Source organism: Neomonachus schauinslandi, chromosome 7, assembly GCF_002201575.2.
Source record: "Neomonachus schauinslandi chromosome 7, ASM220157v2, whole genome shotgun sequence".
In the NCBI taxonomy this organism is placed as follows: Eukaryota; Metazoa; Chordata; class Mammalia; order Carnivora; family Phocidae; genus Neomonachus; species Neomonachus schauinslandi.
In genome coordinates, this window is record NC_058409.1 from 122,850,578 (window position 1) to 122,863,223 (window position 12,646).

At 39.8% G+C, this 12,646-nt stretch overlaps 1 protein-coding gene across 2 annotated transcripts in view; it reads right to left on the minus strand.

Moving 5' to 3' along the window:
- Positions 1-3,796: 3,796 nt before the first annotated feature.
- SKP2 (S-phase kinase associated protein 2) overlaps positions 3,797-12,646 on the minus strand; it is a 29,651-nt gene continuing 20,801 nt past the window's right edge. For both annotated transcript variants that reach the window (XM_021696211.1, XM_021696216.1), the window contains 3 exons: positions 8,956-9,007; positions 8,672-8,779; positions 3,797-4,010 (listed from right to left, as the gene is read on the minus strand). In XM_021696211.1, the coding sequence (XP_021551886.1) occupies positions 3,797-4,010; positions 8,672-8,779; positions 8,956-9,007 (374 nt within the window). The remainder of the gene's footprint in view (positions 4,011-8,671; positions 8,780-8,955; positions 9,008-12,646) is intronic.

Here is a 12,646-nt window from a genome sequence, read left to right on the forward strand (position 1 = left end):
AACCAGGTTTTTACAAACTCTTCTTCTAAACAGACATTTCCCCCAACTATAAATGCTGTTTATTTCCCCACAGTTACTTTCTTCGAATGGATGAAGAGGGCTTAAATGACGCTGTCATACTAGGCTGGTTCTTCTTGGCTTTCACCAGAAAATAATCTATTTAAAATATCTTTGGTAATTACACTTTATTATATAGCTATTTCCTCCTGCCTCAGATCTTCTCTTCACATCTTTTCTCTTCGTGGAATGATTCTTCCAAAAGTCATTGTATTAACTTTTAAATGATTCTGTGAGGATTTTAAATGGGTTATTGTAGATTATCCGCTTTAAATGCAGTGTCAGAGTAAAATATCGCCCGTCTAGAGCTTCAACCCGTATCACAAAGAGTTGGCCTCATGATGAAGAGTCTTTTTTTGACTTCCTTGGATATTCGGCTAGTTTAGGAAAGGGAGAGGAGTGTTAACAAGAGGAGGCTGCCTTTTTGTTTGTTCCAGGCAGGGTTAGGGTATCCAGTGGAAAGGGGTTTCTTTCTAGTTTTCCTAGTCTCTGGGTTACTTCGTGCCCTTCCTCAGATGCTCTGCACTGTCCCAGGTGCTGCCGCTCAAACACAGTATCTTCCACATTGTAGATCTTCAGTAAACGTTGGACTGAAATCAAGTTCACCAGAACGGAAGGGATACAAGTTACTTTATCCAGAGATTCAGATCTCCGGAACTTGTGGGTGTAGGAGAGGGAGGAATCAAGGGCCACAGACAGGTGTTAGAAACATAAAAAGAATGACAGCCAGATGTTATGTGCCTCCTGACGGACGAGCACGATACCACCTAGCAAGAATCGATTCGCTAAAAACAGAACTTGTAAGATCAGCCTTGGGATCAGGGTTTCATAACCCCGGCACTGCTGACGTTTTGAACCAGATACCACTTTGTGGTGGGGAGCTGTCCTATATATTGTAAGATGGTTAGTTAGTAGCACCCATAGCCTCTGCCAGCTAGATGCCAACAGCACCTCTCTGCTTGTGACAACCAAAAATGTTTTCAGATATTACCAAATGTCTCCTGGGTGGCAAAAATCACCCTTGGTCTAGGGCTTTTTGCTGCTGAATCTGGAAGTAGGGGACAGATTAACCTGTTATATGTCACTCCAGGGATCACATCAACAAAAGTCAGAATGTAGAACACAGGACAACCTAGTTTTTTTCAATAAATAAACTGTAAGGCAAAAAGCCGGCGGGGGGGGGGGGGTTGCAGAACTCAAAGATTAAGAGACTTATGAGAGTGCCAATCAAATGCAGGTGTGGATCACGCCGGACGTCTGGAGCCTCATCAAACAAAGCCGTGTAAGGAAAGCACTGGAGACCAACTAGGGAATTTCCAACAGCATCTTGATATTTATGCTTCAGAATTCAGGAGAATCTCTTTCAGGTGTATATACTAAAATATTTATAAATTCTGCTTCAAAGTAATTTGTGCGGGTGTGGGTGTGAGTGGGGGGTTGCGATGATGGATAAAATGAGATAGGGTCATAAGTTAATGACAAAAGTGAATGATGAGGTTCATCATAAATTTTTGCATGTATTTGACATTTTTCATAATTAAAGAAGGAAGCGTAGTAGTGATAAAGAGCATAACAAAAAGCAGCAAAAAAAAAAAAAGGGTGATGTTCAGCAAGAATCACTATTCTACCATTTGAATGGATGGTTCAAAGGGAATTGAATTCCCAAGACCTCTTAGGTCCAGAGTGATCTAGTCAAATAGCTTCCTAACGGGAGTAAAATATACAGTGTAAGTTGGTCCAGTCTGTATTTAAAAAGTGCTACCAGCTGCCTTTTATTAGTATCACCCTCATTTCAAATGTTTTATAAATATTACTATTTTAGAAGCACTTGAAAGATAAGAGTAAGCCTGTACTTAGCACCTTCTCAGAAAGCATTACACACTATCATTTTAATTTGACTTTTTGTGTCAAATTAAATCCATATGAAGTGGATGGAACAAAGAAGACCATTTTAGGGCTAGTTTTGTAGGTCTTTAACTAGAGGGCTGGGACCAAGGGCACACCATACATACCAAAGGCACACCATACCAAGTGCTTTCTAATTTTAACCATAGTACTTAAGAAAAAAAGAACAAAGGAATACAACTTAGCGGAAGTACTCATTTTTATAAAAATGTGTTTTATTTTAAAACAGGTCTATAAAAGTAGAAATCACATACAAAAATACAGATTACTCTGACATGTTAGCAAAATAGCTTATGGCTAGACTTGAGTTTGGAAGTATTGTATGTTTGAGGGCATCTGGAAATCACAGTCCAAATGGATCCTACTATCAGCCCCATCACTAATCTGTAAACAATAATTTCATGTACTATATTTAGCACTTTTTAACTAGCACAAAATTGAAACATAATCATTTCCCATATAACGCCACTTTAAAATGTTCTTCCTTAGGTCTGAGCAGATCAGGGCACTTCATATCGTTGTTTCTAACATTTGAAAAGTCTAATTTAAAAACAATGTTAATAGAAATAACAGGTTTTAGCTCTTTTTGTTCCATTTTGAACCTATGGGAAGGTCATCAATTTAAAGAAATTAGTGTTTTTTTTTTTAAGTAGAATTTAATCCGTTTTCTTCTAGACACCATTAAAAAAAAAAATCACTGTTGCTATCCAAAGATTCCACACCTGAGTCTTAACTTTTATGTAGTTTCAAGTTGTCTTTTACTGCTTTGGAACTCACACCTACTTCAAGGGTGTATTTCTGAGTCAACGAACACGTAGTTCTCAGGGAACTCTAGGTCCAAGAGCTTTAGACAACAATGACTTTCAAACAATTATTGTGGGAGACAATTTTTTTTTTTAAGAAGGCAATTTAAAATACTTGATTCCAGAGTAACATAAAAATAACTTGAAGAACCTTGGCAATAAAGGAAAAAGGCAGGCACCTTCAGTTTGGCATTCCAGCCAACATTTCAAGAATAAAGACTGGCTACTATCACCTTTCTAAAACACAGCGAGTCATCTTAAAAGCTAAAGAACCCACGTTAACATCATTTGATCATAAAGTCAGACCACAGTTATGTTTCCTCAGCTAATTCGGAATTCTGGGAGCACAGGACATGAAGGAAACTTCGATACTTCAGATTAACCCGTCATAGAAAATTGCCTCTTGAGCCTTCAAAAGCTGTACCAATTCTTTACCGCTGATTGGTTAGTTGTTTTTCATTTAGGTTTTTTGTTTCCATGAACCTAATTTCAAACCTAAAGGCAAAGGTGAAAGGCCTATTTTTCGCTCTCCAGAAGAGATTGCCAAAATGCTACTATCCTAGATTCTCCTTTTGTTCCGTTCACAATACAAATACTTCTACCAATCTACATCTCATAAAGCAATACTGAGAAATTAAATAGAAGAAAGTTACCATATAGATCATGAAAATGATTTGCTGGTCGTGATTCTTACGCTTGATTCTAAATAGATTGAATAAGAAGGGCACTTGAAAGGTGGCTCAAATCTTGCTGTTTAAGGTATCCTGAAATTAATAGGCTCTCCTAAAATTCCAAAAGGCCTTAAACTTAGGCTCTTAAGTGCACTAGAAGCAGTGACCAGAGCTTTTCTGGTTATTTAGAAAAAGCAAAACTTCATAGTTTTCGCTCTCAAATGGTCATCTAATATACTTGCAGAAGGAAGGCAAAGGGAAAACCAAGAATAAAAATAGCTGAGTGCTCCAGCAGGCGGGCTTCCTGCCTATTTTCCCTGTTCCAAAGAAAAGAGGGGACACCATCCTGCAATAAATACTTCATAGACAACTGGGCTTCTGCAGCGTCAGCCGGCATCTGATGCCCCATATCTCCTGGTTCTTTTTGTTGCCCGTGGTTGGCCTGGCGATGCTGGTGAAATGGGAGCTATTAATCTGTAGATGAGGAAGGGCTTCTTTTAACAGTTGAAGGGTACCGTCTGGCACGATTCCAAAAACTTGTAGTGTTTTTAGTGTGGGAATTTCTCCAAGTTCACTGGAAAGGAGAGAGACCTTTCAGAATAGCAGTATCTATGGTGACTGATCCACTAGAGTTATATGACCCAATTTTGACCATTTGTATCCTAGTCTATAGAATGCAAACTGAAAACAGAATTTACAATCAATGATCTGAGAAAATAGCAAAGGTGAGTCAAACCAGAAAGCACGGACCACAGCTTGGACAACATGGCCTTAGGACCCACGCAGGCGCATTTTGTTAAATGCTTTCTCACCACCTAAACACGCTGAGGTTTATTTAAAATCCAACCATAGTTGTTTCCCTTCTCCATTCTTGATTTAAATTGAGAGGAGTTACTGTGTGGTGAGAAGCTAGAAGCTAGTGATGGTAAAGAATCATCACAGGTTACATGTAATTTCAAAGCATGGACTTGACCTTTATTTGAACTAGTCTCCTCCTCTCAAAAGATGAGCAGCAGAAGTTAAGGTAACTTCTTAATAAGTCCATTACCTGTGATAAAACCTAGCAGCAACTTTGCTAAGGTACTTTAGATAGGGCTATGTAGTTGGGTGCAGATGGAGAAAAGGAGTAATTGGTCACACCTTTCATACGAGAGGCAAAAGCCATCTGACTTCCCAACATATTACTTTTTTTGGGGGGGGGGGTCACGTATATGCCAATCCTCTTCTCAGCTATTTCCCATTAAGTGAAATACGACTCTGTCAACAGTGACATTCTGGTCCACAAAAAAGGGAGCCTGTTTCCCCAAAGTAAATACTTTTGGTAATGATTCTTTCTTCTTTTACTCAGATCTATGTGCTTAGAAATTCATCTCTCTGATCTGTATTTGCTCCAGGTTGGGACACACAGTACAAAGTCTTAGGAAAGGGAATATTTAGTTTGGAATATCAACAAAATCCCACTGCAGATCAATGAACACATCAATGACCTAGCGTTAGAAGCATCCTTTATATTTTCATATGGCCAATAATTACTAAAAAAAACCCCCAAACTTTCCTCATAGTAACTGTTATCTGGCCTCCAATCTTTCTTCCTTCCAGCCTATTCTATATACCAACGTCCAAGGCATCTTCCTAAAGCCTAGCTCAGCTTATGTCACCCCTCCACCCCCTCTCCCCCCCAAGCCTTTGATGCTGCCCTCGTGTTTACGGAACTCAAACTGTTCTGTTGGCCTTAGGACTTTCCACGTTCAACCCACTCTCCCAGTCACCCCACTACCCCCTAAATGTATTTATTCCACATTCAACAAGTGTATTAAACACCACAGATGTTTAATACATGTTAGCTGAATAAAGATGAAGGGTAATTTAAAAAATAAAAGTACTATCTAAGTAAAATAAATATGCTTGGTGTTCATAAAAGGACAATAAGATCTGGAGGTTACAACAGACAAAAAAAGAAAATCAGGAAAAACAAAGTACTATTCTTCTTAAAGTAAACTAACCTCTGGAATACAGAAACAGGAGTGCAAAGAAAGGTCGCAGCACATAGATGTTTATATTCAACATCACTTAAGATGACAGCAATTCTGCCCCAACCTTAAATCCCTCTTATGTGAAATCTGAGTATTTGAGAACTTTGTAATGAGAATCTGGGTGCTGGGATATCTGAATCAGCCAAACTGTAAGTCATTCTACGGTGGAGAGTATCAGACAGTACTAGAAGCAGACACTGTAGGTGGGAGTGAGGAAAGGATATACAGCAGATAGAGCAGAAGAAATGTTCTCACAACAGCGTTAGGAAGGAGCCTTGGTGGGCGTAAGGAAATGACAGCAACACTCTCAGAAGACACTGAGGTGTTCCAGGTGAGAAAGGAGTGAGCTGCATACCATGGGATGGTGGGCGATCTGAATCAAAAAGCCAGAAAGTCCTTTAAAAGTTTAAGGAGACAAAACAAAAAAAACACTGAAAGCCCCTTAGTACATGTGTCATCTACAACACAAAAGAACAAATTTATAAGCATCCCTTTAGACTGAAGAGCAACCAAAGGACAGTAAATAGCAATGAATAGTTGAAGAGCCACTATTTCCAATTTAAGTAGTATAAAAGGACACTGATAATGTCTTGTGTATCTCTGTTTCATCTGAGTAAACAAAAGATATTTATAGTCCCTTTCACAGGTTCACACCTTACCTCAACTACACAATCCTGTTTTCCTTATAAAATCTTATAAATGCTTAACTACAAATTCTCCTACCACAGACTTTTTATTTAGTCTCTCCTAATCTCAGATCAGTTTATTACCTCCAGTGTGGCTTTCTTACTTGAACGAGAGATATGGAATAATCAGAAGAAAGTTTGGACATAGGGAATAAGATCAATTCAGGCTGAAGGAAACAGATACAATGCGGACATATCCTGTAGAAGAAAAACCTGGAGTTTCCCAAGTATTCTAAAGCACTAGTATTACAGAAGAAAGTCGCTCAAATTTTATTTTCCCACTTCTGAGAAATAAAAATTCTTTAGCATAAATAGCTTTCTCAAAATTACTACTGAGGATCTTAGAATTCTTACTATGAATTTCGAGTACATCAGCTGCCAGAATGGAGTTAGAGAAAATAACACTTTATCTTACGAAACTTCTAAGGATAGGGTGTAGGCAAACTCATCTTCATGGATTCATGAGGTTAACTAGTGTACTACTTACATAATGCCTGAAGAAACATACTCTTTTACATTAAAGTACAAGGAGAGCATATTTTTTCCCCTCTGTTTGCATTCTTTTTTGGTGGTCTGATTTGTAACTAAACTCTTGATGCCCGTTTCTCTTATTTCAAGATAAGGTTTAGACAAGTCACAACAAGGCAGTAAGGGTTCAAACGTAGGTGACTTGAGGTCCACCACCAACTCACACTGCCTGCAGGTAGGACTCCACAAGTGTTATTATCCTACTGGATAAAGATATTAAAACTGTGAGAGCTCACAGCCTTCCCTTAGCCTCTGCTCAAGAAAAAACATTTGGGGATTACCTGCTTAGCTTCTTTATCTGGAGAGAAAGAAGTGAGACATGGGGACAGATTCTCTTGAGAAAAGCAACCAAAAAAGACTGAAAAAGACTGATCACTGTAGTCCCCAGGGGCTGCACAGGTAATGAAGCCCAGATGGCAAGGACAGGAAAGACGGATGACAGAGACGCCTTTCTTGGTGGACGCTAGAGGCTCCTAGGAGTTCTGGATACTAGAGGCCACAAGATTTTAATAAGGATTCCATGTATATGCATTCACACCCTACCGTCTAAGAGCCATGGAAGCAAAAACTGGCGTCCCTTTTAGGCAGTGCTTTTTCAAATGAGATACTGGCTGAGCCCCTGAGCCCCAAGATTAATTAAAGTGATTAATTAAAAATGTTATTACTGGATTCTCTATCTCTAATTCTACTAGTTAACCCTGTATAGCTTAAGTATCTGATTTATTAGTTCTTGAAACTAACTTAGAAGATTCAAACCAATCATTCGAGGACTACATAAATTCTTTGTTCAAATTCACCACCCTTCTTTGGTAGGAACCAGAAGCTAAATCCCCTTCATTTGGGGAGTGGGCTATAAGAAGGCAGCAGCCTCAATCAGGGCATACTGGCTGGAATAAGAAGGGCACCTGGCCAAATTCAAGACACTGACTTCTTGTTGTTTTCAATAAAACTGCTATACATTTACATCCTACACGAGGAAGAATTTTCCAGCCCGTTGGGGATAAAAGAAAGGAAAATAAATAGACAGCGTTATTCCTAGGATGACTTGGGAATAGCACCTTCTAAAAGAAAGACCAGACTCCTTTTTGCACTCCCTTGATTTGGTGAAAAGTTGCTGAGCAGGTACAAAATTAACCCTCATAAGAGCTACTGGATTAGCTACAGACTATTTTCATCTGTCCAGAAAACCTAGGATGCAGACCTAGCTCAGCCATTAACTTACTTTATAGCTTCAGATTAAGTCACTTCACTCTTTTGGACTTCAGTCTCCCCCATTCCAAGACAGCACTGGACTCATGACATTTACCGTTTACATGATGCCATTCTTCCCATTCTTTGACCACCGTCCAGGATAGACATCTCTAGAAGATTACAGAACTTTCCTCTCAGCCCAGAGGGAGCCCTTCAGAATCAACTGGAGTTGATTTGAAAAATGTGGGGCAGGGGGGGAAGCCCCCATTGGGTCTGCCTCCCCATTTATACTCTGAGCTCCCTGGAGGTAAAAGTGGTCTTCTCCCTTTGCAAGCCTTCCAAATACTAGAGTATGGTATTCTAATATTTAAACCTGCTTCTAGCTAAATAATAAATGTTTAGTAAACTATCCCAGTCAACTTTCCAAGATATTTTTAAGCAAAGAACTTTTACCTTGGTTTTTCTGTTTTGCTGGACTTCCCTAACCTATTTGTGGTACACCAATATTGATGTTCACGTTTTATTTATTTTTTAATTTAAATTCAATTAGCCAACATATAGTACATCATTAGTTTCAACGTGGAGTTCAGTGATTCATCAGTTGCATACAATGCCCAGCACTCATCACATCACGTGCCCCCCTTAATGCCCGTCACCAGTGACCCCAGTCCCCCACCCACCTCCCCTCCAGATGTTCCAGTTTTAAGCATCTGCTATTAATAATAACAGATATTAACACCAAGTGACATCTCTTTTTCCCCCTGTCTTCTCCTATTTCTAGAAAATGAAATACTTACAGTAAAGTTTCAGGTATTATATCATAGCACCGACTGAGTGAGAGATGTTGGAGGTAGCTGAGCTGGTAAAATTCTGGAAAGCAGTCGTTCTTCAGCATGACACTATCGCTGGAACAGAGCAGAAGAGAAGATTCAAAACCTACGCATCAGTTCAGATGGAGAAAACAGAAATAACCAACCGCTTGGTTCCTTCAATTCAACATGTTAAGATGCTTTCCTCCTTCAATGAGCAGTCATGATTTTTCAATTTTTGTTTTAAAATAAATAAATGAAAAAAAAAATACCTTAAGTCTAGGTGGACAAGATTGGGGCATCTTCCAACTAAAGTAGAGACATCTAGGGAAAAAAATGATGGTCACTATTAAATGAAGAACAAGACAAGGATATCTGCTATCAATGCCATCATTTAACTTTGTGCTAGAAGCTTGGAACAATGAATGCAATTAGAGTCACCCTATTAGAAATAAAACACAAAATCACCATCTTGGCATATAAAATTTTGAACCCAGAAAATCCAAGAGAATCAACTGGGAACAGTAAGAGAACTATGTAATATGATAAGTTAATAACAATCCATAGCTTATCTGTGTATCTGCAATACCTAGCTGGGGAAAAAAGAAAAAAAAAAAAAAAATCTTACACTAGCAAAATGCAAAACCAAACACCATCATCTATAAACAAATATTGTATTATAAAGGTAGCACTTAAAATCAATGGGGGAAATCATGGATTATTTTAAAAAATGACATTGCTACTACAAGCAGAAAGAAACTTGTTTCTCCAACTCAAATAGTATCTCCAAATAAATTCCACGTATATTATAAAGTCCTAAAATGCAAAAAATATAGGGTAATTATTCATTGGATCTTGGGATAAGTACGGATTTTCTAAACACAAAGGAAAACACAAAAGAAACACTGATAATTTACTACATAAAAATTTTAAGTCTACCATGCTAAAGCAAAAACAAAACATAAAATTAAAGAAGTATCAGAAAACTGGGAATGTTTCCAACATACATTAAACAGAGAGTTAATGGTCTTATATGAAGAGTAAAGAAAGATATACATAGAAAATGGGCAAAGAATATGATGCGATACTTGGCCAAACAGAGAAATATGGAGCAAGAAAGGCAAAATAAAATTAAAATATTGCTTTTCAGTTATCAAATGAAAAAAAATTCTATCGTAATATCCAGAATTGATGAAATATAATAAAGCATGTCCCACATATACTACAAATGCATATTTAATTTTATGTAGCCTTTCAGGGGAGCAAACTGATTTTTTGGGGGGGGGTGAACTGATTTTTTGATGTGTTCTGAGCATTTTACACTTGACTCTTTGACTCAGTAATTCCACTTTTAGAAAAACAATGAGGTGTGGGCGCCTGGGTGGCTCAGTCGGTTAAGGGACTGCCTTCGGCTCAGGTCATGATCCCGGGGTCCTGGGATCGAGTCCCGCGTCGGGCTCCCCGCTCTGCAGGGAGCCTGCTTCTCCCTCTCCCACTCCCCCTGCTTGTGTTCCCTCTCTCGCTGTGTCTCTCTGTCAAATAAATAATAAAAATAAAATCTTAAAAAAAAAAAAAAGAAAAACAATGAGGTGTGCATGAAGATACTCATTTTAGCAATAGTTAAAATAGCCCCTTCCCCAATTATTTCAATTCGTTAACCTCCACCCATTCTGTGGAACACAATACCAATGGCAGTTACTCTAAAGCTTTTAAATAACATTTCATGACATGAAAAAGTACTCAAGATATACTGTATAGTGAAAACAAAATATATACAATGCACTATAATCTCAATTTAGTAAAAATACACTCAAAAACTCATATTTATACACAAACTCACAGAGAGAAAAAAGGTTCATAGGGTTGGGGGTAGGAGGGGAAGGTTGGACGGAAATACATCCAAGGGTGGTAGGATTACAAGGTAACTTTTCAGAATTTGAAGAGAGTCACATGTGCTACTTTGTATTCAGAAAATGAATCAATAGGGGCGCCTGGGTGGCTCAGTTGGTTAAGTGTCCGACTCTTGATTTTGGCTCAGGTCATGACCTCAGGGTCGTGAGGTCAAGGACGCCCCCCTCCCCGCCCCCGCGCTCTCTTAAAAAAAAAAAAGAAAATCAATCAATAAATGTTATTTATTTTTAAAAATAAACAAGCTTCATTCACGGCTGGGGTTTTTTCTTCCCACAGTTCTGTCTTCAGCCCCATTCCCTCCCCTGGATCCTAGACTTGCATTTTAAACTGGCTCCTCAACACATCCACTGCGATGTGGGACAGGCATCTCAAATTCATGCCTAAAAACAAGTATTTCATTTCTCTTCTAAATCTGGTCCTTCCCTGTCTCTGAGAAAGTGCTAATGTCACTGATCCAGCTGCTCAGGCCGAAACCCTGGGAGGCACACTCAACTGTTCTCTCACATCCCACATCCAGTCTGTTGGCTTGTAGTGTCCGATCATTTCTTACCATGTCCCGTGTCACCCCCCCGAGTCTCTTACAGCCTTTTCTCAACACAGCACTCGAAGACGACTTTTAAAGGGGAGTCAGATCCTATCATTTCCTGCTCAAAATGCTACCGTGGCTTCTCATCTCACTCCGAGAAAATCCGACGAAAGCTTCTGCCTTGGCTTAGAGAATCCTAGGCTATCTTACCTCCTATTACTGTGCTTCTTGTTCCCGCTCTCAATGGCTCCCACGTCAAGGCCTTTGCACTTGCTGGTCCCAGTTCCAGAACGTTCTTTCCTCACTTATCTATACAGCTCACACCTTCACTCAGTCAGGCCTCTGCTCAGGTGTCACTTCTGGGGAGAGGCCCTCTCTTTGGCCATTCCATCTGGAAAGAGTCCCCCTCTGGCCAATGCTCTGCCTGCTCTCTCTGCTCCATTTTTCCTCCCTGCATTTCACCTCCTTTCATCACATTTAGTTATTTGTGGGTTGCCTGGATCCCTGCCCGCTCTGTGTTACCCTGTGTGTAAGCTGCACAGCGGTGACTTCACTGGTTTTGTTCAAGGCCACAGCTCCCAAGTCGGGAATAGGGCTTTGTGCATCGTAGGTGCTCCATAAACATTGGTTTAATGAGTGACTAAAAAATGAAGAAGTGCACAGTACAATTTTGAGTGACCCATCACCTAGCCAGCCCCCCAGCCATCTCCCAAATCCCCAATCAGATCCAATCTCATTTTGATGCCACCTAGGAAAGAACAAAACCTTGGGGGGTAGAACTGGTCAGTCTCCAGCCCTCATTTGAGCCCTGGCATCCCTCAGTGGAAAGGGTTAGTAAACAGTAGTCACTGCTAAGAGTCCCTCTACACACTGTCCCCTTCATTTTGCCACAAGCTGGAGATCTACCTGAGACACAAGGCATCTTACAAACCCCCAAATCTAACCTGTCATTTTAAGGAGGGAGGCGATGTCAAATCCAAGATCAAGAGCTGGTCCTCCAGGACCCTGACTGTGCTTCCCGACTGCCCCATGGGGCTGGCAAAAATAACAGGGATGATCACTGCACACTCATTAGGGTTAACGCGCTCCATGGGATTCACCCACTTCCTCCTTACTACCACTCTAAGAGATGGCTTCCACTCCTATCTCCGTTTTACTGATGAGGAAACTGAGGAACAGGGAAGTATAGCAACTTGCTCAAAACTACCGAGTAAACGGCAGAACAGGAACTTGAACCGGGCGGACTGGCACCAGTCTAAGAGCTAAAAGGACATTCGTATTATCTTCTAAATAGTGAAGAAGTGGGTGCCACTGTTAAAGACATTAAAAAAATCTCCGATGCCCACTGTATAACTAAGAATACACACACTCCAACTTAAACTCCAGATCTTAGCCCTTGCCCTGAATGTGTCCAGCAAGCAGGATTTGATTACCTGTTATTCTTGCCAGAGCTTGGTAAACAGGCTCTCTATTCTTTTCTGGAGGAACAAAGAGAAGAGTTTTAAGCCAAACTTGGACAGATTAAC